The 24917-nt window shown below is 57.3% G+C and overlaps 1 protein-coding gene across 2 annotated transcripts in view; it reads right to left on the bottom strand.

Annotated features, from left to right (window-relative positions):
* Positions 1-2462: 2462 nt before the first annotated feature.
* TSPAN18 (tetraspanin 18) overlaps positions 2463-24917 on the bottom strand; it is a 174690-nt gene continuing 152235 nt past the window's right edge. For both annotated transcript variants that reach the window (XM_080816108.1, XM_080816109.1), the window contains 7 exons: positions 19266-19338; positions 16559-16753; positions 9871-9945; positions 8604-8702; positions 8007-8189; positions 4790-4873; positions 2463-2697 (listed from right to left, as the gene is read on the bottom strand). In XM_080816108.1, the coding sequence (XP_080672234.1) occupies positions 2650-2697; positions 4790-4873; positions 8007-8189; positions 8604-8702; positions 9871-9945; positions 16559-16753; positions 19266-19328 (747 nt within the window). In that variant the 5' untranslated portion in view covers positions 19329-19338 and the 3' untranslated portion in view covers positions 2463-2649. The remainder of the gene's footprint in view (positions 2698-4789; positions 4874-8006; positions 8190-8603; positions 8703-9870; positions 9946-16558; positions 16754-19265; positions 19339-24917) is intronic.

Genomic DNA, 24917 nt, shown 5'->3' on the forward strand with positions numbered 1-24917 from the left:
TTAGATCGCAGTGCCTGGGAAGGGGGCAAGCCAGACTGGGGCTGGGCTCTGTCCTTCACACCACGGATGGGCCGCAGGCAGCCTCGCAGACGGTCACGGCTGGAGACTGCCCGCTCGCCCTTTCCAGCCCGTATGGGCAGCGGCAGACTCGGCGCTCCTTGGCACCTTTCTGGAAAGCACTGGGGGGTGAGGCTCACCATCTGCCCTTGAACCTGCCTCAGCCAGATGTTCCTCTGGGATCTGCTCTGCCTCCCACTGACCTTCCTGGGGCCGACAAGGGGTGGGAAGAATGGACATGACTGGAGATGGGAAGCGAGTGCATGCCAGAGGCCAGGCCCTTCTTACCTTGAAAGCCCCAGATTCTCCTGGCTGGTAGGGGACCAGAAGGGACCAGGAAGCCTGGGATGCCCCTAGACTAGAGCCACACGGCTGCCCCACGAGACCCTGAGTCCAGCCAAGCCAGCTGTTGTTACTTTTGCCAAGCTCAGACCAACCCTTTGCCCCTGCCAGGAAACGAGCTGAGCATGTGGGTGGGGGGGTGGGGGTGGGTCTAGAGAGGAGCGAGTCCAAGGCCCTGCTTGCGCTGGGCTGGGCTACCTGCTAGCTGCAGGGGGCTCTGGGTCCCGGGGATGCCTGGTCGCTGGGGAGTTCATGGCCACACGTCTGGAGTTCCAGGGACAATATGGAAAGCCCCTGCTTGGAGACCAGGAGCAGGGCCTGGGACTGGGGGGGAAGGGGGCAGCATGAGGATGGGATGGGGAAGGGGAGAGACGGGGAGGAGGTTAAACCCGATCTTTACAGCAGGCACAGAGCTCAGGGCTGCATCTGTAAAGGGGGCTGGTGGCAGAGCCAGGAGGCATGGGGCTCCAGGCACAGCCCTGTCTCTCCCAGGAGCTGGCGGGCTGGGAGGCTGGAAGGCGGACACAGGGTCTGGGATCCAGAATGGGCTCTCCCCAGACACTGAAGAGGGACTGTGGGGGAGGACAGCAGGCTCTGTGTTGCCCCTCCCACTGCCATGCCATCACTAATCAAGCCTTGATTGTCTGGCCAACACCATCAATCCCGACACCACCGATCGGGATGACGTTGTCCTTCTCCCCTCCCCCAACTGTGCCCAAACCTCCGATCCTCTGAACAGGCCTGGCAGGCAGTCCTGATTCACTGGGGTGGAGGGATCTTGCGATACAGTCGCCAATACCGGTCTAGAATGCACGGCCTGTGTTTGAGGGACTAGTCTGCGGGTGCTGTGTAGGTGTGGGTCTAGGGGAAAACACCTCCCTACCTCAGCCTGGAAGAAACACTCAGAAGTGTGCTAGGGCCCATGAAGGGACAAGAAGCCATTTGGCAGCAGAAATGAGGTGTCTTGGAGTTCTTTAGCCTGGAGAAAATGGGGATCGGGGGAGGCACTGTGTGGCCTTAACACTTTGGGGAGTGAGGGCAAGTGGAATGCCACAGATGGAAGGAGAGAAAAACAGAGAACTCTCATGTGCACTGAGCTGATGCTAAGAAGTCAAAGCAGTCCAAAGACAGAAGTCTGTCTTGGGAGGTAGAAAGCTCCCCATCTTTGGAGGTATGCAAGAAGAGGGTGGTGAAGTCTTGGCAGAAATCTTGTGGAAGACATCCAAGCCTCAGTTCTGGGAGGGGAGAGGAGAACCAGATGGTCTTGGGGATTCCTTCCAGCCCTGGGAGCCACAGAGTTGTTGCGGGAACAGGGAAGGGGCTGGACTTGTGGGAAGAGGTGGGCAGTGTAGAAAAGTGACTGTAGTGTGTGTGTGTGTCCCTGGGGGCTGGGGAGGTGGGAAGGGAGCAGGGAGGACAGTCCAGAATTTTCTTAGCTATGGAGCTGGTAAGTTCTTGCTTTCTCTCTCCTGGGGAAGCCAGGATGCTGAGGCCAGGGAGGGGTGTGAGCAGCAGACCTGCTGGGACCTACAGAGCCCTGGAAGGGGCAACAGGCAGCTTAGGGACCACTGGGTTCTTGTTCAGAATTGTCATGCATATGCTGTGTGACTGAATGAAAAATGTCCCCTCTCTGGGCTTTCCGGATTATTTGATCCAACAGATGAGGGAAGCAAGGCCTCTGCCAGCTAGGCCACGCTTGGATCCAGTGTCTGCAGCCCACTCTTGGCCCCAGCCTGAGGCAGGGACAACTCCATCAGAGGACCAGAGGTTGAACCTAGGTTCCGAGTTCTTAAGGACAAGGCGACCGAGTCTCCTTGGGGCCCTGGGGGGCTTTGTCGACCTCTGAGAGCTGCTTTTGCCTTTTGTTGGCTAGATCTGCACTTTCTTGGCACCTGGAGCTGCGGAGAAGGCCCAGGCCCGCGACTGCCAGAGGCTGGTGGGACCGAGGAGGGAACCTGGCCCTGGGGTTCCTTTGGTCTCTAGTGCAGACTGCTTCCTGGGGTTCAGGAGCCGGGCCCCTAAAGAGAGCCCATGGCACCCACCAGGAGACCAGGCGGGGTCTAGCAATCGTAGTTTCGTCTTCATTTTTTTGTTAAAAAAATAGCTATTTTCCTCTGCCCCTTCTCCTGCCCACTCATCGTGATCTCACCTCCTCCCCTGGGGCCAAGGGGGCAGGGGCGCGGGGGAGGGGAGGGCGTCGGGGGCTGGGCAGCGGCGGTGGGTGAGGCTTCAGGCTCCAGGCCACGCCCTCTACTGGATGCCCCGGAAGAGACACATGGCAAAGATCATGGCGAAAAGCTGCAGAAGTAGAAGTTGGCTTGTCAGGCTGGGCTTCCAGCCTAGCACGGGGCTGTCCCCTCCCAAGGGGAAGTAATCATCGGCCCAGGAAGGGGGCTCACCCATTGCTGGGCACACTCCTGCGGGAGGATTCCTGGGGGCAAGCACCTTTTGCCAGCCACTGGCCCTTGTTGTGCAGCAGAGTCATGGAAAGAAGGGGGCTTTGGACATGGGTTCAAATCTAATTCCTCTATTTGCCAGCAGCAATATGGGCCAAATGCATCCCTTCCCTGAAGACTGAGAGCTTCCTGTGCACCCAGCCCAGTCCTAAGCACTTTCTCAGAAACCTTCAACAGAGCAGGAGGCAGGGCACAGAGAGGTCATGGCACCCGCCTAAGGTCACACAGCTGCAAGTGGGGGAGCTGGGGGCTGGGTCTAGGCACTCTGACCCTGCAGTCTATGCTCAGAAGTCCCGTGCACTCCCCTTTCTAGCTCTTAGGAACGGGGGAAGATGTAGCCCTTGCCAGAGTTGAGAGCACTATGACCCAACACCTCACTAGGGCCCTGGGTGGGAGGGGGTTGGGGGGGTAGGGCAGGCAGAGACCCAGATTCAGGGATGCCACTCTGACCAGAATGGCTGAGGCTCCCACAGGCAGGGGTCTTCTTGCAAGTAGCAGAAGGGACAGTCCCCAGACCACAGGCTCAGAGCCAGATCTCTGGCTGGGGAAGCAGCGTGGGCAAGGTGAGGCTGGGACAGCGATACAGTAAAAGTCCCTTTTTGGGAGTAGATTCCTGCCTCCCTTCGGGGTGCAGCTAGGCTTGTGGGCCGGGGGTGAGGACAGCAGACCAAGAATACAGACATTGTCTAACAAGACCCTAGGGCAGCCTGGCCAGGCATGGAGTCCCCACCCTCTGCCATCCTGACGATGCCCAGCCGCAACCATGGCCCGGGAACAGAGTAGTAGTACCATTTTGCAGAGGAGTCCTCTATAGCTCAGAGGCCCCCTCTGGGGAGAGGCTGAGCTGGGAGTCATCCCCAAAAAGCCATGTCCTTCCCGAGCGGGACACATGCCTGCGACTCCTGCAGTCCCAGCAGATTTACCTGTCCCTTGTTCATTGTGTCCCCCTGCCCTATGAGAGACCCGCTTTACCTAGAACGGTGCTGGCATACAGTAGGGGCTCAATCTATGCCTGCTGAATGAACGAATAAATGACCCCCCACTCCCCTGCCCCCATCCCCAGTAGTCTCCACAAAACTGCTCTACACGGGGCTGGAGGACGCTCTGAGAAGCTGAGCAAAGTGACATTTCTGGTGCCCAGCATTCTGGACACCTACTCTCCCCCCCCCCCCCGCCTGTCGAAAGAGGGACAGGGAGGTGAAAGAGGGACAGGGAGGCTGTGGCTCGGGCTGCTTGACTTCGTTTCCCCGCCCGCCCAGGACTGGCTGAGGCCCAGGAGTGGTCTTTCCTGGAGATGGTCAGTGCCAAGTCCGGGAGGAGGGGTTTGCGTCCCATCCCAGAGCTGGCGGGGAGAAGGGAGGGGCAGCTCCGTCCGTCCATCAGCGGAAGCGCCACCTCGTGGCGGTGGCCGGACTCTGCAGCCGCCTCCCTTTCACGGGGCCCCGGACTGGGGCAAAGAGGGTTCATTAAGACTGCCCTTGTGAGGTCGACAAGGCCCCACAGGCCCTGAGCCTCCCAGAGAGAAAGCGCCTGATCTGGACGCACAAGCCGCAGCCCCTCCCACAAGGCAGCGGTGTTGATTCTCGGTCGAGGGTTCACTCTGGACTTTGGGGGAGGCTTAGCCAGAGAGGAACAGGGACAGGGTGGGGGGTGCTGGGGGCAGTGGAAGGAAGACTGCAGGGTGGCTCTCAGAGCCTGCCAACTCACTGCTGGAGGCTTGCTCAGATGAGCCCAGAGTCCAACAGTGACTCAGGCAACAGGCAGACAGCTGGGCTTCCCACACCACAGTCCCCGCAGCAGGGGACCCATTGGGTCCTGGATTTAGGATGTGGAAACTGAAGTGGGCTGGGCAGTGCAGGCCATGGGGGATCTCCCCAAGACCCTGTGTGTGCCTTGCTTCTGGGGAGCCAGAGAAATGGGGGGCTTTTACTTACCTCGATGGCCAGCACCCCTATGGCGAGGGCTCCAGCCAGGTAGACGTAGGTTTCAAAAGTGTTGAGGATCACTGTGTAACAGCCCTGGGAAGGAAGGACCAGAGGTGAGGCCATAGATGGAGACAGTCTGGGGTCAGGGGCCAGCATCAGGACCGAAGTATGAAGCCTGGGAACTGGCCTGGGGCCCCAAAACTCGGGCAGCAGCAGGCTTACCCTGTCAAACCCCTGTTGACACCATTGGGTCGGCCTCCCCCAAGGTCCAGAGCCCATCCCTCCAGGCCTCTCTAAGTGGATGGATTCCTGTGCTATTACTGATCTCTCAAGAAGTGCTGGGGATATACACACTGAGATAGAGATGGATATAGACACATGGAGAGAGCAGGAGTGGCCCTTTTGATGCCCTCACCTTGAGCCAGTCTTGCCCTGCTCACTGTGCTCCTGCCCTACTGGCCTTCCTCTGTTGGTTCCTGGAGCACCCCATGTTCTTTCCTACCCCAGGACCTTTGCACATGCTGCTCTTGCTCTCTGGCTGGAATGCTTTTCCCATGCCAGGAAAATGAGGGTGTAGCACTTTATGTGGACAGTCACAGCAGCCCCCACACTCACAACCTGCCAGGGAGCACGTGGGGGAGCACTGGGAATAAAGGAGAGAAATGTGATGCTGTGGGGAGAGAGCGCTTAAGATCACCCAGAGACATGGGGAATATGGATGGTTTTCTATTTGTGGTCACCCCTCTGGCCTGGAGTCAAGCTCTAGCAAGGTCACCATCTACTGGGAGACCCCCTGATTTGTTTCCAGCAGGAGAACACATCCCTGACTTGCCCAGGTGACCATCCTGACCCAGGGAAGGCTGAGAAGAGCCGGAGAAACTGCTCTGGTGGGTTTGACTCTGAGTATTCATCATAGGTCACCTTCTTGAAGGATTTCCTTATTTCTGCTCATTAGAGTTCAATGGTAAACAGTGGTGGACTAACTCAACATCCACAGAGGAGCGCCTTCTGCTTTGGCCCTTAGTGGCCACATAACCGAGTTGTGGCTGTCCAGGTCTATACAGATGACCACTGGGGCTTTCTGGGAAAGACGGTGGTGCCGCACTTTCCCTTCTCTCTGTCTTAAACATGGGTGGGATGTCTGGAGCCATGGCAGCCGTTTTGCCACCAAGGAAAGGCCACAAAGATCACGGAGGCCAGGCTTTGACAGACAGGACAAAGCTACTAATGCAATGGGGAAAGCCAGCGCCTTCCAGAATTCTTGCTGTGTGTGAAACACAGAGACATCTGCATGAGCCCCATGAGGTGGGCTTTGGGGTCCTTGCATTCAGACTTTTGTTCACTGATTCAAGACTGTGATGGGGATGCCAAGGAGAAAAGGATCTCAGAAAAGGATCTCATGGGGAACAGAGGCACCACGAAGAACTCAGGCAGCTGCACAGGGACCTTCCCAAGGAGTCCGATTCCAAAGTCATGCCCGGGAGATGGAAAGGGGTGTCATCATCAAGGATGAGCCCAGAAATAGGAAGCTTAGAAGGGTGAGACTCTACAGGAACAGGGCCCATGAGGAGCCCTCCTGAACAATCCACAGGTGGCCTCAGGACATTGGTTTGGCTCTGGGCGCTGGGCATCCCAAACATCAGGGCCTTGGACAAGCTAGACGTTCCTTTGCCTTTTGTAGGAAGCTGAGGTGGTCCATGTGTTTCATGGAGCTGTCCATGGCCCAGACTCCTCTCGTAATGCCCTGACATCCCAGGGGCACACCCTCCGTGGCCAGGTCCTGGGGGAAAGGAGGAGGGACCGGCCCAGGGCTTTCTCTTAAGGACAGGACACAAGTGGTACCCTTGTACCACTTCTGCTCACCTCTCCTTGGCCACTGCCTGGTCCCCTGGCGTCACTGCCGGGGAAGTAGGAAATGCCGCTTTTCCCTGGTGGCGATGGCATCACGCCACCTTTCCAAGGAGGACAGCCAGCTGGCTCTGTGATGGTATGAGGAAGCTGAGGTCCAGAAAGGGTGTTGCGGTCCAGGTCTGCTGGACCTCAAAGCCTGAGCCCTCCCCTGCCTCCCCTCCACGTCCTGCAGCCTCTCTGGGAGACTGAGACCCAAGCCCCTTGGTGGCCCTCCCTGCCCCGAGCTCACAGTGGCCTGATCCCAGGGCCCCTGAATGTCGTCGCCTGACACCATGTGTGCAGGGGAGGGGTGCTGAGTTCTAAGCTGAAGCTGGAAAGACCTCATCAGAGGGCCAGGGGCAGGCCTCAGCATGCGGGCCTCCTCCACGGGGCTCTCCGAGGCCTGCCCTGTGGCCCCCATCCCTTCCAGCTTGGCATCTGGTTTTCATTTTAGTGATCATGACCATGTGAAATTATTACTTCTAGTTTGCTCCTCGGTTAGCATGAACTTCCTTCAACTAGATCGCGAGCCCCTTGTCTCCTGCCTCCTGCTGTGTCCCCTGCATCTGGAAATCTCCCAGGAGAGCCTAATGAGAAGCCTAATCAAGGGAGGGGTGTGGGGCATGTCCTGGGCTCATCCTTGTTCTCCCTCCCGACTCCCCCTGCCTGGTCTCTCACACCCACACCTGAGGGGCCAGGGGCCCAGGGAGGGTTGCTTCTCCGTGGGAAGGAGGCACCAAGTACAAGGGCATGATTTGTCTCACAGTGGGGGCGGGACGGGGGCCAAAGCAGGCGCCGTGCGTCCCCCAGAGACGGCACGCACAAGAAGGAAAAGGCTTTCTTTCTGGGACCCAGATAAAGTCCTCAGGTGGCAAGAGAAGCAAAGAGTCTGATAGTTTCCCTGACCTTGGAGGGGAACCTTGCCCCCTGGGGGTCAGAAGGGGCTTCTATATGGCACAGAAGGTGAGCTTCCCCCAAAATAAGATCTAAGGAGGGGCCCCCTCTATGTAATTCAGTTTGGGCTCCAACCAGCACGGTCAGAAGCTCAGAGAGAGCCCCGCCTGGAACACAGCGGAGTCTCAGCTCCCCTTCAGCCCCAGACCAAAGGCCCACCCCTCCGGCGGGGCCATCACAGCCCCATCTGCCACCCTCATCCTTCCTCTACTTTGGCTGGATCCCAGGGGCTTCCTGGCCCCACTGAGGAGTCGCCTACGGTGACCCACCCATCCAGGCGATGGCTGGGGTGCTCCAGAGACTCTGTGCCAGCATCGCCCCCCCATCCCCGCCCAGCTTTGGCCATCCAAGGCCCCCTGCCTGGGGGAGCAGGGCCTGGTACCTGCTTGTTCAGGAATAGGTCCCTTCCCAGCAGGCACTCCTCCCTGCTCAGCAGGACCCCGTCCCGAGTCTGCGGTTCTCTCCGACAGCAGGCCTCGGGCACCTCATCACTGTCCAGAGTCAGCAGTCGGAAAACTGATGCAAACCGGAAGTCTTCAGGCCCGTTGACGCCACAGCAGCCAAACTAGGAGGACAGCGAAGGGAAGAGTCTGGCGGGGGAGGTGGTGGGAGCTGGGCCCAGGGGGCAGAGGTGGCCAGACAGCCTCCCCCAAGACCCCCATAAGGCAAGGAGCAGAGTCAAGACTCAGCTAGGGGCTGACTCTGTCTGCTGCTCCTGTGTGACCCTGGGAAATTCACTCAACCTCTCTGAGCTTCCAGTGCCCTTCTGTGTAAAATGGGGGGTGATGGTGACAATGACGGCCCAGAACACTGCGTGGATGGCTATTCCAAGGCCCAGGCTGGGCTCAGTCGGCCAGCCCTGATCAGTTAGTGATGTCTGATACAGGTCCATGAGCCAAGTGGGCTCTGGAGGCGGGACATTTGTTGCACCTGGCATCACGGCTTTGAATGCTCATGGCATCCCTGAGGCGTCACTCACCGTGATCATAACCGAGTTCCAGGTGGCAGAGAAGACATCTGTGTCGTTGTTGCCCTGGTAGTGCTTGGTGAGCTCCTTGGTGAAGAACTCACGGGTGAGCTGGAGGGAGAGGCAGAGGGCGGGCTAAGATCCTCCTACTCCCCCCCTACCAGCAGCTTGGGGCACCCTGCCCTGGCCTGGTCTCTTCAGCTAGCTGCTTCTGGAGGGGAGGCAAGGCCTCAGCGCCCCAGGGTCAGGGATTCTCCCAAGCCACTACCTTGGGGTGGCTCCTGAGTCCCCACTCCAGGGCGTGTGCCCCCCCCCCAATCACCAGCTGGAATAGGAAGTCAACACACACACCTCTGGGCAGCGAGCCCAGAAACTCTCTCCGCCCTGCAGCTCTTCTCAGAAGCAGGGTTTATCCAGGGTGGGGGGCTTGCCCCTCACCCCACTCCCTCCCCTCTGAGCTGTTCCTCAGAGCCACAGGTATGCTCCAGGTCCCTGGCCCTGAAGAAGTCGGGAGCAGGGAGTCTGCAGATCCGGTTTCCGAAGGTGTCCTTGGAAGGCGCTTCCGCCCTCCACATATTCTCCTCCGGCCTCACCACCGTCCTCCCGTCCATCCTCCCCGCTGCTGCGGTGAAAGGACTGGGCCCTGTGTGGAGCCCGGCTGGAAGGCTCCATTCCGGGCGCACAGAGTGGCTGCCTCTTCCCCTCTGTCCGTGGCTTGCCTTCCTGCTCCTCCGGACCAGCTCATGTGTCCGGACCCCTCCCCCCTCTCTGTCCCTCCCCCTCCTGTTTCCAGGTACCCCCCATGGCTGGCCGTGCCTGGCTCTTATAGACTCGGATGGGGCTGGTGCCCTGGGTGGTTGGAGCTCCTGGAAAAAGGCGGCTGGTGAGGGCAAGTTGCCCAAATTGCATACTGGCCAGGACCTCAACCGAGAGGGCCCTGCTCTGTCCTCCTGCATGTCACACACCCCAGGGCCTGGGGACAGCCTCGCCAACTAGCCTCTGCCAAACGACTATTGCCAGGTATGGTGTGGAATGGAAGATTCCAGAATCAGGTGTGGGTTGTATCAGGTGCTTTGGAAGAGCAGAGACTCTAAAGGACCTTCTGATTCTACCTTCTGGAAACACCCTCGCAGGAAGAGGGTCTCTGGGGCGGTGGGTCATGATTTGGGCCGGAATTGCTGGCTGAGAGGCTGCCGACTCTTGCGAGACCCTGTCTGAGGAGGGGAGGGGCTGGCCCCCAAGGGAGGGCCGGGGCAACGGAGGGGGGGGGCGCACTTACATTTTCCCTGAAGATGAAGGCCAGGATGGCCGCCGAGAGCTCCGCCAAGAAGATGATGAGGATGAACAGGAAGAACTGTGAAGAGAAGAGGTTCGTGAGCCCCGAGGATGGTGGGATGGGGACAGGCGACTGCTCGCTGATGCCCCCATCCATCCGTCACACAGTTGACCCAACGTACCAATTTCATGAGACAAAGGACCCTCACTGCCCTACCTCAGACATCTTTTCTTTTTTTTTTTTTTTAAGATTTTATTTATTTATTTGACAGACAGAGATCACAGGTAGGCAGAGAGGCAGGCAGAGAGAGAGGAGGAAGCAGGCTCCCTGCTGAGCAGAGAGCCCGATGTGGGGCTCGATTCCAGGACCCTGAGATCATGACCTGAGCCGAAGGCAGAGGCTTTAACCCACTGAGCCACCCAGGCGCCCCGCTCAGACATCTTTTCATAAGCAGCCTACCAACAAGTCATCTTCAGAGTCAGCAAGGTTATAATACAAATAGGAAACAGTAAACAAACAAATATGGCTTCCGGGCAAATGGCACCCCTTCCACGATGCCCCTTGTGCAGTGTTCAGCCTGAACAATGTCACCTGGTAGCCCTGGAAGGTGATTGAAGTTGACCTGTTTGGGCCCTCTCCACATGGAAATCTGGAGTTCCTTGGGGACCCCAGACTGGCTCCCCACCCCCCCCATACCCCCAGCACCACCTCTCCCTGCCTGGCCACCTCTCCTTCCCATGAGCAGTGGGGAATTGATGTTGACCTTCAGGCACAATAAAGGATCAAGATGGGAGGGGAAGTGATGGGCCCATTAACATCGGGGAACCCAGGCGCTGGAGTCTGAAATCTAACAGACCCCCCTCTGCCCTACTCACTGCACTTTTTTTTTTTTTTTTTAAGATTTTATTTGACAGAGAGAGATCAGAAGTAGGCAGAGCAGCAGGGAGAGAGAGAGGGGGAAGCAGGCTCCCCGCTGAGCAGAGAGCCCGATGCGGGACTCGATCTCAGGACCCTGGGATCATGACCTGAGCCGAAGGCAGAGGCTTTAACCCACTGAGCCACCCAGGCGCCCCCTCACTGCCCTTCTTGGTGTTCTCCAAATTGTCCACGATGCCTCCTGTCTGGGGGCCACCCCCCTCTGCCAGGAAGGCTCCTCCCTTCCTCGTCCACCAGCTCCTCATTTTCCAGACCAGGCTCAGCCCAGCCCCTCGCCTGGTGGGAAGCCATTCCTGGGGTCCCCCACATCGCAGTGCCCCCCAGAGATGCCTGCCCAGCAGCTGCTGTACCCCCCACCCCCCAATATCACAAACAGAAGCATTCCCCATGCCTGCCAGCGAAGGTGTTGGTACACGGCTGCCAGATGGACAAATGATCCCAGACTGACCCGCTCACCCTAATGACCTTGTTCTCTGCCACATCGCAGACCACGGTCAGTGTGGGCACTGCTTTGGCTGAGGGCCATGGGCAGAAGGAACAGGAGATGACTTTGCCTTCATTACTCCGTGTCGCAAGTGCGCTCGGCATTTCCGGTCTGTGGCCATCCCGGAGCTGTCAGCCCACCTGGAGACCACCAGCAGAGGACCAGATCCCCACTGCCCATGGTTCCTGCACACTCTCCCAGGCCCCATGGCCGCCTGCCCTGTGATGTGCCAGAGCTGGAAGGAGGCGGGAGTCCTGCCCTCAGTGTCAGGACAACTCAGCCTCCTTGCCTCCCTTCATGTGGCTTGGGATAATCATGAAAACCCCTTTAAGCCTCAGTTTCCTTGTCAGTAAAATGGGGATGCTCACATCCTCTCCTGAGATCATCATGGGGAATCCTGAAATAAGGGGTGTGCAAGTTTCTGTCTGTCATCAGAAGTTGAGCAAAGCTTGTCGCTGAGTCTCCTCCAAGTGTACAAGGACTGCGGAAGCCAGCTCCCACGGGAGCCCTGGAGGGCCCGGCTGTCAGGGGTTCGCTCAGCGCCGGCTTCCCCACAGACACCCGTTGCTGCTGGCGAGCCCCTGGTATCCCTCCCCTGGATTGCATCTCTTCCAGTAGGAAGAAGGTTTCTGTCACTTCATCCTCATCCCAGGAAGACCCCAGTCTTGTTCCCTCCCTGACTTTGCGAAGCTCTAACAGCGGCCGCCCTGCGCAGGCCCTGGGGTTTCTCCCAACTGCTTGGGCTGCGGACAGAGAGCCTTGGGATGGATTTCTAGATGGTCTATCCAGGGTGGGGACAGAAAACAGCCCCGAGACCTGTCAATGGCTTCATTTGTTTTTAAATGTCCCACCCCAAGGAGGACGGCTTCACTCCTGGTCCCTAATGGTCGCCCTTGGCAGCGGCAGCGGGCTCGCCCGTCAAGCTGCCTCCCACAAGGGCTCCGGCTCACAGACGCTTGCTCGGCTCTAGCCCGATGCCCATCTCATCACCTTTCTCTTTAGCCCCCACACTGGAGGAAACAAGCCAGCGAAGGGAATGACTATGCCAAAGGTGGGCAGCCCGAAGATGCCAGAGCAAAACCTTTCCTCTTAACCTGGCAATCTGTTCTGCCTCTTCTCTCTCTGCTGGAAAGCACGTTCAGGACTGGCCTGAGGGATGAGTCTTCTGAGCCCTGGGGGTCTGCTGGGGTCAGAGTTCCCACCCAGAGGGGAGAGTCCCAGAGGGCCTCCTCTGCCCCGGGGCAGGCTGCCCCCCACTCCCGGCCCCATCGGACTCCCACTGTCCACTCTGCCAACCCCACCACCTCCACTTCCACAAGAGTCTGCAGGCTCTCATCCCTGTGACAGTGAAAGGCCCCAGGCAGGCCTCCTGGCCCTTCCGTGCGGCCGGTGATGGATGGGTGCCGGCCCTGTCTTACACGGCCTCCACGGGACCCCCTCCCTGCCCTTGGCCTCTTGGTGGAGTCGCTGGCAGTTCCCAGGCTCACAAAGAGCAGCCCTGGAAATGGTTTCCATCCTCAGCGAGGCGACGGGGCTGGCTCTGGCTCTGGATCACAGCTGAGACGGTTAAAAAGTACGGATAAGCCAGAGCCTAGGCCATGTGCACGCCGCGTGCTCAGCGCCCTGGAAGCGTGAGGCCCTCCCGGATGGTGCGGCTGGGGGCTTTGCACAAGGCCGAGGCCGGCGCAGCTCAGAGGGGGGTCAGAACCAAGAGGCAGGCGTAGCTTTCCCGAGGGTGAGCGCTGGTGCAGCCAAGTCCTGAGACAGTAATCCCAGCCAGCCCTACTGAGAGCTCACCACTGAGGTGCCGAGGACAGCCCAAGTCTCCTTTCCTGGGGTGCTCTGGGCAGCCTGGTGAAGCCGCCGTGTTTACCACCAACTCCTCCGGTTACCCAGGGGGAACCCGGGACCCAGAGTGGGTAGTACAGAGACCCATAAGAGCCTCCAGGTCTGAAGACTTTCTGATGGCCTGTAGGTTTCCCGTGGACCAACCTGATGCTTTCAGTTTCACATTTGTCAGGTGCTTGCCTGTGCTGGGAACAGAGTTAAGCAAGATGCACATTTTCTCCTTGAGCCGTGATCACAACACTGAGGCTGGGAAAGTGGTTGCATCATCTCCATTTTAAGCAAGAGGAACCTAGGTTCAGAGAGGTTAAGTAACCGCCCTCAGGTCCCACAGCCAGGAAGTAGCAGAGCAGAGATTAGAACCTAGACTTTTCTGACTTCCAAGCCCATGCCCTTACCACGCCTCTAAGACCACCTCCTCTCTGTCCCTTTATTCCAGGGCTACTCATTGAGCACCTACTGTGTACCATGCACTATGCTAGGTCCTGGCAAACTCATATACACAAGGCAGATGTGGTCCCCATCAGCACGAAGTTTACGTTGAGCCGAGGTTCATGATTCCTGAGATGAAATTCAAGAATGAGCCTAGTAACTCACTGAAGGAAAAAGGAGGGCTCTCCAGAGGGAGGGGGCCTACAGATCTCCATTGCCATTGTCCCCTCCTGGAGTAGGGTTCCCTCAAGCCCTAGCTGCCACTTCTGCCCTCTGGCCTTCTCCCCAGGAAATGACTTCCTCTTGCTTACCAGGGTTACTGCTGGTTATCTGGAGGGGCTCCCCCTGGATCCGGCCCCGGGGCTTGTCCTGACACCTCTGGCCTCTCCGGATTTCCCCTCATGAGGCAGGGCCTTTCCTAGGGGTTTTGAGTTAATCTCGCCTCATCCCATTTGCCTAAGGACACATTTGCCAGTAATTCCTGAACCACAAATGTTCACCATTTTGCTTCGGATGGAAAAATTAACGAAGGGACGGAAACTGAGATTTTGCCTCCCCCCCGCAAACATTTCCAGACTTTTCTAGCCTATCTGCCCATGGGCACATCTAGTTTCAGTTCTCATTTCTAATAAATGTTTACCAAATTTACATCCTTTTTGTGTTATTCAGCTTATTTATCTCTTCTAAGTACACGCATCTCATTTTGCTGTTCTTCTTTCCAAATTAGCATCTTGGTCATCAAAATATAAAAAAAATTTCTTGAATCTTTAAATAAAAAGATTAAAAACATGCTGTGAATGACACCTAGGCAAGCAACCATGAGAAAGGGATGCCACAAAATACCCATTACAGGCTGAGATTGTCCTATTGTATGTGAAAAGGGTGTAAAATTGATTGACGGGAGGGTTTGGAAACTGTACCTTTAGAAAAATTGATCATTAAGTGATGTGGTCATTAGGCTGAGGGTGGTGGGGCCCTGGGGTTTCAGCCTCAGAGTGGGGATAGGGGAGGGGATGCTCTGTTACCCCCACCCCAGCTATCCCTATCGGCCCAGGTGGCCAAAGTCACTCCCTCTAGGTCCTGTTCATGACAAGTCCTCCCTTCCTCCCCGAAGGTTGAGGAGCAGGGCTGCCAGGCTTCTCGAGGGCCCCTGGGAGCCGCGAGGGGTGGCACTTGGTGCCCCTCTTCAGCTGGGACCATCACACTGCCAGTCCAGATCAGAATAGAGAAATGGTTCTTATTTTCTGAAGTCATGAATCTTTTTGAAAACCTTCCAGAAGTTGTGGCATCTCTCCCAGAAACATACACGTTCACACAACACACACACACATACAGACACACACACATACACAGAAGGCTCTAACGTAATATTTTGCACATAATTCTAGGTGAATTTCAGACATGTGAGTCTGTTTTAGGCCTGAGACACAGGGGACCTGGGTCCATGAGTCCCCCGTCTGTGACTCGCACTGAGATCTCAGTCTAATAGGCGCTGGGCTTCAGAGAGGTGAGGAGAGGGATGGGAGGAGAGGGACAAAGGGGAGGGGAGAGGACACAGGGGAAGTAGGGAGAGAGGGGCAGAGACTAGGAGAGCTCAGGAGAGGGATAAGGTGAGGCAGCAGGAATAGAAAGCAGGAGATAAGAGGCAGAGAGACAGAGGTAGAGAAAGAGCAAGAAAGAAAAGGATGAACGCAGGTGGGTCTCCTAGATCTCGAGACTAACAGAGAGAAAAGGGAGGAAGGAGGAGGTGGCAGAAGAGACGGGTGCAAGGGGCTGCCTTAAGGACTGCGTCCTGGCCACAGCCGGGACTCAGCTGCCCCTCGGGGGGCTGGAGGGAACCTCAGCTGGTCCCTGGGTCTCGGTCTTCTCCACAGGGACCAATATGCCCATCTAGTGGCCGGCTCAGAGGCTGCCTGTTTGTGGGGAGGACTTTTGAGACCCCCAGCCTGCTCCCAGCGCAGTGCCCGGGCCTGCCCTCCTGTCTTGGCTTCAGGGATGAGACCCAGGGATGAGCGGAAAGAAGAAGGACTGGCGTGACGTGGGACCCACGTCCCAGCTCCTTTTCAAGTCCCCACGGGCTCCCAAGCCTCCGTGGGCTCCGGCGGGTGGGGGGGGGGGGCGCTGCAGAGGGCCTTCCGCCAGGGGGCGCCCACAGGTTTCTTTGTTTCTCTCCAAATGCAAAGTTTGCAGTGTTCAGGCCACTGAAGGCCAAAAGGGACGGGGGTTCCAGAGTCACACATCTCACGGCTGATTTCACTTCCTGCCTGGGATGTGGGGAATCTCACTGTGACACAAATGGGGGCCGTATAGACTGCTCTAATCTGCAGGGGAGTGGGGAGGGTGCGTGGTGCCAGATCTCCACCTCCCAAAGCCACAGGAACAGACACATTGTCCTCCTGCTGACCAGCCCGCACGTCCCTGATCGCCTAACTCCTGACCCCTCCCCCCACTCACCCACAAGGAGCACCCGCACCCTGTCCCGCCCCCACACACTCACCCAAGCGTGCTGTCTTCACCTGGCCCTGTAGCGGGACTGGGCTCCAACTAGAAGCTCTCCAAGCCCTGGGCACCCACAGGCCCTCTACTGGGGCAGGAGACCCATCCACCAAGGCCAGGAAAGTAGGCAGAGCCCCAAAGGACACAGCCCATGGGAATACAGAAGGCCAGAGAAACAGACCACCCACCGGTGGCCTCATTTGGTGCCAACCTACAGCTAAGCTGCCCCTTGTTTAGCAAGGAAATTCACGAAAGCTCAGAGAAGCTAAGAAACCAGAACCAAGCCCCATCATCAGGTAGGGGACAGAGCAGGACGCACACTGAAATCCAGGCCTGCCTGTTGCCCTCTCATCCCCCTGGGCCTCCCGTGCCTGCCCACCAGGGACACTCCTGGAGGACTGCCTAGCTAGAGTATGATGGCTGAGTCTCTGCAGTGTAGATAGAGCCCCCCACTCTGTCCCGTGGCACCCATGGGTGGGGTGAGGGTGGGCTACTCACGAACAGCAGCAGACACTTGTTCTCGCGGACGGCCCCGCAGCAGCCCAGGAAGCCCAGCAGGAAAAGCAGGCCGCCCATGGCCAGGAGGATGTAGGCACCCGTGATAAGCAGGGGGTTGGCGGCCACGATCTCCCGGAAGCCGGTGGGGTCCACCATGACCCAGATGCCGATGCCCAGCAGGCAGGCCCCGCCCAGCTGCTCCCAGGGCCGGTTAGGAGGGGGGAGAAGAGGCAGACGGGGGGGGGGGGGTGGTTAGGCACTCTACATGCACACCATTCACCCCGCGTGAGGCCCCATGGTGAGCCAGGGAGCCCCCGGGAGCCCCAGAGAACTGGGCAGAAACCTGATTTGCCACAGAGACCAGTGTCCAAGCAATGCTTTTCACTGTTTTGCATTTTCTGGGTTACCCAGACCTCAAGGGGCATCCTCTAAACCCAACCTCTGATCCATGCCCCATCGTGGGCTGCTGGGGACCATATCCCAGGGAGGTTTTTTTGGCCACTTTTAGAGTCTCCTTAAATGTCAGAGCTGCAAGATAATGAGGTCACTAGTCCAAGCCTCTGATTCCACACTGAGCCCCAGAGGGGACCCGTGACTTGCTCAAGGTCACACAGCCAGTTCAAGGCAAAGCCAGCATTGAATCCCAGGCTTCTCTGACATTAAGTCCACGGCACACCCTCTGAGGCCTGTACCATGCTAGGGGCTGGGAAAACATGGACACGAGCTGGCCCCTTTGTCCTCAACAGGAGCTCTCATCAGCGTGGGCTCACCACACTCAAAACGGCTCCTCGAAAGCCTTCTTGTTTATATCTTCATGTCCATCTCTCCATGCCTTACTTATCTTTGGAGAGAGGCAGCTTAGTCCAGAGAAAGGGTGGTGCTGCTTGTCAGCTGTGTGACCTTGGGTAAGTGGTTTAGCCTCTCTGAGCCTTAGCTTCCTCATCGGTAGAAGAAGATACAAACTCCTCCCTGCCTAAGGTGACGCCAAGGAAGAAAGGCCAGTGTGGATAGGAATGTTCTTAGCAAGTTTCAGTAAATATCTGTTCCGTTTTCCTTGGGGACAGACAAGGACTGGAAGCAGATCTGTTATAAGAGAACAGTTTGGCCTCATCGGGTTTTGAACGGGGTGAAGTATCTGAAATCCCTGTGTGGTGGGAGGACCAGAGGACCCCCAGAGGTCCCCCAGAGGCACACGCCAGCAATGCCAGGCTGTGGCTAAGAGCAGACTGGTGAGCTCTGGGGGGTTGAGAGGGGTCCGCAGGCTGGCGGGCAGAACTGCAGGGCTTGGGGCTTGGAGCAGGAGACAATATTTTTAGTACAGGGGTCAGAGCAGGGGAGCAAACGAGAGGCTGGAAGGACCCATCACTGGGCGGGGAGAAAGGGAAGGCCCACAGGGACAGCGATTACACAGTCCCCATGGTCGCCCTGTGCTGGCCACCACTTTTCTCCTCCGTCCCTTACAAATGCTCTGATAAAAGCTGCCTTCCTCCTCGTTGCTCTTAAGGTTTTGGGGTTCAACAATTGTGTGCTGACTGCTGCTTCAAGGGCACAGACTGAGCTGCCTGAGGGGACACAGCCCCATTTCTGGTGGGGACCCTCAGTCTTGCCCAGGGCCACCCAGCTTGGAAGCTGGGTCCGGAATTCACATCTGGAGGCCTCCCTGTGCTTCAGGACTATGGGCAAGGGAGGGACCCCATGAGAGTAGCTGGGATGCATGAAAAAATAGAAGGAAGAGAGAGAAGAGAGGCAGAGAGAGTCATTAGTGACCAGAAAGGACCTCTCTTTCCCAGCGACACTGGCCTGGAGGGCATCAGAGGACTTTTACTCACCCACGACCTGGCTGCACTAAGGTCAAAGGCTGAGGTGGGGTCAGGAGAGCTGGGGGTGGGGGGGGTTGGCTTAAGACTCCAGGAGTGTGGCTCTGCTCCTGGGAGAGGCCAGGGGCCCAAGCAGAGCCTGCGGGGGGCTGCTGCCAGCAGGTGGGCTGGGCTGCAGGGCGCTGGGCTGGCCATCTGAGCACTCAGAGTCTCTGGGCTTTCCAGTACTGAACCCATACGCTAGATGCTGATGGAGCTAAGCTAGAGAGTGCTGGCACATTCCAGGCACTTCCTAAACGGATCTTGCTTAATTTTCAAAAAAACCTGTTGAGGTAGGTAATGAAGGGATGAAGATACTGAGGTTCAGAGAGGTGAAATGTGTTTCTGATCACACAGCTGGTAAGATGCAGAGCTGGCTTTGAACCCTGGCTGCTCCCAGCCCCAGAGAGGTTTCGGATTACAATGGGGAGGGTCATAGCAGCTCGGACAGCCAGCTCTGAGGCCTGCAACTGCCCTGGGGCTCAGGGTTGAGGGGGGCTGTCTCAGCTGCCCTCTTCTCTATCCCCTGCTTCTTCCAGACTCTCCACCAGGGGTCTGATCCTGAAGCAGCAGCCAGGACGAAGGCTCCCACCCTTTTGTCAGAGGGCCTGAACTGTCCCAGGGTCTGTACCAAACATCTCTCCGTGACCATAGGCTCTTCGGAGTGGGGCAGGCGCCACTGGGGGCCTCTCGTCCAGGAAATTCTGGCTGGCCAGGTACATTTGCTTCTGGCACTGTCCCCTGTCCTGCCCCCAGGACTCTGCCCAGTGTGACTATTTCTAAGTCACGTTCTGTTCTGCCTGCCCAGCAGAGGCCTCGGGGGACCCCGGGCACGTTCCAGCAATACTTACAAATATGAAGAAATTGAAAACAAACATCAAATACTTCATGCAGCTCAGACAGTCACCTTCCATGGTGTTCTACCTGCAAAAGAGCAAGCACCTCAGTTTCCCTCCTGGGGGGCCCCACCCAGAAAGAGCCCTGGCCCCTCCTCCCAGGGGTTCCGAGTGGTCAGCCCTGCCCCTGTGGCTGGTGTTTCCTCTCTGGGAGGTAGCTCTTTACCTCGTGGGACCAGAGTTGGGAGTGAGAACTCAGGGAAGCCACCCCGCCTGGGTTCAAGCCCAGTTCCACCAATCATTTGCTGTGAGGCTTTGGGCAAATCACTCCACCCCTCTGAATTTTGCTCTTTCCAAGCTGAGGAAGGAGATTAAAAAAAGAAGCTTCCTCCCAGCCAAATCTCGAGGATTCACGGAGATAAAGCCGTGGCACGCTTAGAACAGCGTCCAGCAGGTGCCAAGCGTCCAGGAGGGCTGCCTCGAGACCGAGCGTGATGGCAGAGGTGAGCCCTCTATTTGGCAGGGGAGCCCCTCAGGCTGAGGGCTTTTAGGAACTTGCTGAGGCCATGCCTCATAAACTTCCTTCCGCCCCGCACAGCCTCCAGCCTGCAGGACGGCCTGGGGCTGTTCCATGGGGCCAGTGGAGGGGTGTCACAGGGGAAAGGGGGGGGTGGGCGCCTATCTAGGGGTCCAAGCCTTCTTCTTGAGGCCAAACCCTCCTCACACCCTGACTACCTCTGTCCTGAGACCTACGTCATCCCACCTCCCTAAGGAGCCTTCCCCGTCTCTGCCTAAAAGTCTGTCCCCGGTAGTGAGTCACTGCATATGATTCCGTTCAGCCAGCATTTACTGTGCATCGACTGTGTGCCAGGCGCCGGGGCTTGAAACCAACAAGATGCAGCCCTTCCGCATCCCCGGGGGAAGCAGGCAGCATCTGCTCTCATGAGTCAGACTTCACGTCTGAGTATGGTCACGTCCATACTCAGTAGTCCGTATTGCCATACTTTCTTCATGACGGCCCCCGGGGGATTAAAAAGAGAAGCTTCCTCCCAGCCGAATCTCGAGGATAGGGGAGTGAATTGGGACGGGGGTCCGAGGTCCACAGGAGTTGAAAATAGCCGGGCCAACCTCCCCCGGCTGGTAAGGGGCACGGCTGCAGCTCAGCTTGGCCTAAGTCCCGCTCCAGGGGACCCCGGAAGGCGGTCTGCACTTCTAGGATAGGACGTGGTACAAAGGGTTCTGCGAGTATGTGTTGGGTGGTGTCGAATGTAGGGAAGACGGCGCTTTGTTTCTTTCCAGGGTTTCCCATCCTCCCTCCGAAGAGAGCTGGGCTCAGTGTGCCTTCCCTACAAGTAAGCTTGATAAGTCCTGTTTACCCTGGTCATCACCAGGCTTATTAGGATTAATCTACATCATCATAATCTCCATTTGGGGAGCACCTGCTGTGTGCTAATACTGTGCCGAGTGCTTTCCACCTATGATCTCATTTAAATCTCCTAACGGGCAATGAGGTATGGGCACTGGTTATGGCAAATTTTCAGGTCAGTCTGGCAAGGTGTATGTGATTATCGGAGAGATTATGGCCACAGAGCGTGCAGGAGGCAATGCTAAGATCTAACACTGAAGCCCATGCACGGTGCCTGGGACACGGCAGGCACTCAGCAAATCTGTCCCCTCCCCACCCCAGACCATAACCCGATGCCCTCCCAGCAAGGAAAGGCTCATAGACAGAGCTACGCTCGTTCCCTGCACTCCTAGCTCACTGCACTTGGTGATGACAGGACCAGCCCCGAGTGGCACTTTGGTCGAGGCAAGTGGGTTTTTAAAAAGTGCATTTGAATCCATGCAGAGAAAAGCAGAGGCAGAACCTGCCGTTGGGGAAGGGTGTGCAGAAAAGGCTGGTGCCTCTCATCTCCTCTCCTTGTGGTTTTTGCTGGTGAGCCAAGCATTGACCTTGGCTGGGCAGTGGCCATGGCACCACTTAAGGCACCTGGGAGTCCATGAGGAAGGTGCTGGGTCAGGCAGGCAAGGGCCCTGGGCCCCAATGGCTTCCCTCCTTACGTTGCCCGGCTCCTGCCAGCTGCTCTACTCAGCTGATTGTGGTCGATTGAGGCCAGAGCCGAGCAGGGGACACTGAGGCAGGGCCTAGAACATCCGAGCCAGATGCGCTTTCTTATTTTATTGGGTGGCAGAACCCAATGCATCAGGCGACACCATGATGAACCCAAGGCCGCTCCAAGAGAAAATCAGGCAGTGACCCCGAGCCGAAGGCTCCAGGCTTGAAGCCTTTGTGCTTCTGAGGTGCCTGGCCCAAGGGCTTTTCTTAGATCAGGTGAGAGGAGAAGGGGAACACAGGGTTCTTGGATTCACCTGGCTGGTCGCCACCCCTGGGAATAAGGACATGAGCATTTAGTAGGTGGAGGGCCCCATCCTCCGCACTAGACACGTATGAACTCACAACAACCTACGAAATAAGTACAATCATTATCCCCATTTTCTAGAGAAGGAAACTGAGGCAGGGAGAGGCTAGGCGACTTGCCCAAGGCTGCAGCTGGTGAGTGGGGAGGTGGAGATTTTAAGCCAGGCGGTCTAATTTGGAAGAACAGAGGATGGAGCGCACACGTGTGTGTGTGTGTGTGTGTGTGTGTGTGTGTGTGTGTGTGTGTGTGTGTGACTCTTCTTTCCTTCATTGAGCTGTGGCCTAACTTTATGAAGTGTCATCTGCCTCCAAGGCTAGAATCTGGTGACACCACCCACTCCATCCCAGGGATCTTTCACGCGCCCCCAGCCTCTCTGCTCCCACCTCCTCTCTCTTACCCAGATGTGGCCTTGGCCCAGGCCTGGTCTCCCTACTTCCAGCCACTCCCCTTCCAGCCAGTGATCCCAGAGGGGCCTTTTGGCAAGGCACGTCGTGTCACATCATGTCCCCGCTAACTGCCTAGGCTTAGGCTCTCCAGGAGACCAGCCACCCCTGGCCTGTGGACAGCGAGGGCCTCCAAGACTCCCACGGCCACCTTTTTGTCCTCCTTCGCCCCACCGCCAACATCAAAGGACAGTCCCCCAAGCTCACTTAGTGCCTCCACTCAAGCTAATCCCTTCTGCTGGGACTGCCTTTCCATCTTCTCCCTTCCCACCTAATCCCTGTTCATGTTCATCCCTCAAGGCATCACCTCCTGCCCTGACAGCCCCCCCCCCATCCTGTCCCTGCCTTCCCAGGAGCTCCCATGGCCTCTGCTGATCTCCACTGCTGCCCCCTCCACACACACACTGTGTAGCATTACGTCACCAGCCTGGGAGGCGTGGGATGGCAGCTGTGTCCTCCTCCTGGGACGCAGCAGGGATTGGTACGTGGTCTGGATTGCACAAAACGCGGCCACATAGCGAACATTAATTAAACAGCCTGGGCAGGAAGCCTGGTGCGAGGCTAAGGGCTTTGCGGGCAGCGCGTCTTTGTGTCCTCCGACCCCTCCAGCAGTTAGAAAGAGGGAGGCATGAGGATCCACACAAGCAGGGGGGCTCCCAACTTCCTCCTTTCCTCTCTCTGCTGTGCCCTCCAGAGTGAGCACAGTCCCCACGTGGCTCCTTCTGATGCCCCATTGGCTTGTCTTTCTCTCCAGATCTCCCGATCAGGGAGGACCTGGCCCTTCCTTTGTCCTGGGACCCATCCTCCCAGTGGGTAGTGGGAGGGCTGGGATTCCGTGGAGATCCCCAGGTCTGGCTGGCCAGCTAGAGAGCCAGCCTGTCTTCCGATTGGTCTGCACCTGGGCCCACCCATACTTGACCATCTTGACCCTCATCCTTAACTGTGGTCATCTCTGTCTCCTCCATCAGCCCCCAGCCCAGGCTCTCGGCCTCCAGAGCAGCTCCCAGGAGGCCGTCTCCAGGCCCACCTACAGCCGCGCCCCTCCTCCACCTCCAGCCTTCTAGAAACAGCACGTCACCTGAATTTAAACATCGTGGTTCTGAGCATAGGCTCTGGAGTTGAACACACCTGGGCTCCAATCTTGGTTCTTCATCTTTCTACCACCGTGTCTTTGCTAAATGACCCAAACTCTGGGAGCCTCAGTTTCCTCGCCTGCAAGAATGGACATCAAGGGCCCACATCGCGGCACGTGGTGAGAAGTCAGTGCCTTGCTGGCCTGGAGCGGGGTGGACAGCTCTTCCCATGGTCACACCAACCCAGCAGGTGTACAGGCCTCCCTGGGCCACGGCTCCCCCTGAGCTCAGGACCCCAGGACAGGGCCCTAAACCCTAGGCGCTGCATTCCGACCCCCTCTCCCTTTGGTATCAGGCTGACCCAACTCCACATGTCTGCTGAGACAGCACTCTCATGTGCCAGCTCCACGAAGTGCATGCCCGGACTCTTTCAATGACCCCACGAAATGCGAAGCACTGTCCATTGTATAGATGAGAACACCGAGGCTCAGGGAAGCCAAGCGACCTGCCCAATATCCCAGGGCTTGTAAGCACGCTGCTCAGCCCACTCCAGATCCTGTGCTCCACCTGGTTCTGGGGGCAGCTTTCAGATAGAGAGAAGGGCAGAAGGAGCACTGGACTGGGAGTCCAGAGCCCGAGCCTCCTGCCCTGCAAGTCACTTCCTCTCTCTGGCCTCAGCATCTCCCTCTGCAAAATGATGGAGCAGTTTCACGACTTGTCAGTTCCTTCCATCAGGCTTGAACTTGAACTGGATGGGCCTCTGGAGGGCAGAAGGGACGGCCCGACTAAGAGGCTGGACGTCTGCAGGGGTCCAGGCTCTAGCAGGCCCCTCCTCGGCCCACTGAGGCAAAGCTGCTCTCCATGGCAGGGTCTGGCTTCGGCTGGCTCTGGCTTTGTAGCAATTAAGGGGCATAATAAATATGGCAGCTCATAAACCGGCTACCTGTATTTATTATGTACTGCGCTCGTTACAGATTACATCTAATGGGTAGCTTGCGGCGTGCTGGGCTCCCAGACAAATGCAGTAAAAGGAGCGTGTCTCCTGGGAAGAAGAGCCTCTGACAACCTCAGAGGTGAGCAGGTAGAAAAAGAGACGATAGGAGCCAGAGGGCGGAAGGAGATCCAGAGGCCAAGTTTCCACTCCAGGGTGAGGGGTGTGAGGACAGAGAGGGTGTTGGGGCCTGACCAGGGATTGAATCCCACCCCACCAAACCTAGCTAGTGGTGGGGGGCAAGTTCCTAAACCGTATACATCTGCATTTCTTTGTCTTTAAAATTAGTATAAAAATAATGCTTTCCACGCAACGCATGGAAAACACAGAGCGCAGGGCTTGGCACACGGCAGCTGACACTAGCAACAGCCAGTTATCAGCAGGCAGATATTAAATTCTTACCATGGGCCAAGGGATATGCACAATCTCAATCCTCCTAAAGTTCCAGGATAGAGGTAATGTCATCTCCACTTATCAGGTGAGGGGATTGAGGCTCAGAGAGGTACCATCACTCATCCAAGGTCACACAGCACAGAAGTGCCTGAGCCAGGATTTGAACCCATGCCTGTCTTCATCATCATTTTCAATAAGTGCTAATTCCCTTGCCCCCTTCACCTACCCTCCTCCACAATTCAAGCCTGTCTTCATACCTCCAAGGCCACCTCATTTCTCCCTGTCCAGGGCAATCAGCCTTCTGGGTCACTAGCCACTGCCAGGGTGAAGTCACAGGACGGATACCT

The sequence above is a fragment of the Martes martes genome (assembly GCF_963455335.1).
Source record: "Martes martes genome assembly, chromosome: 10".
Lineage (NCBI taxonomy): Eukaryota > Metazoa > Chordata > Mammalia > Carnivora > Mustelidae > Martes > Martes martes.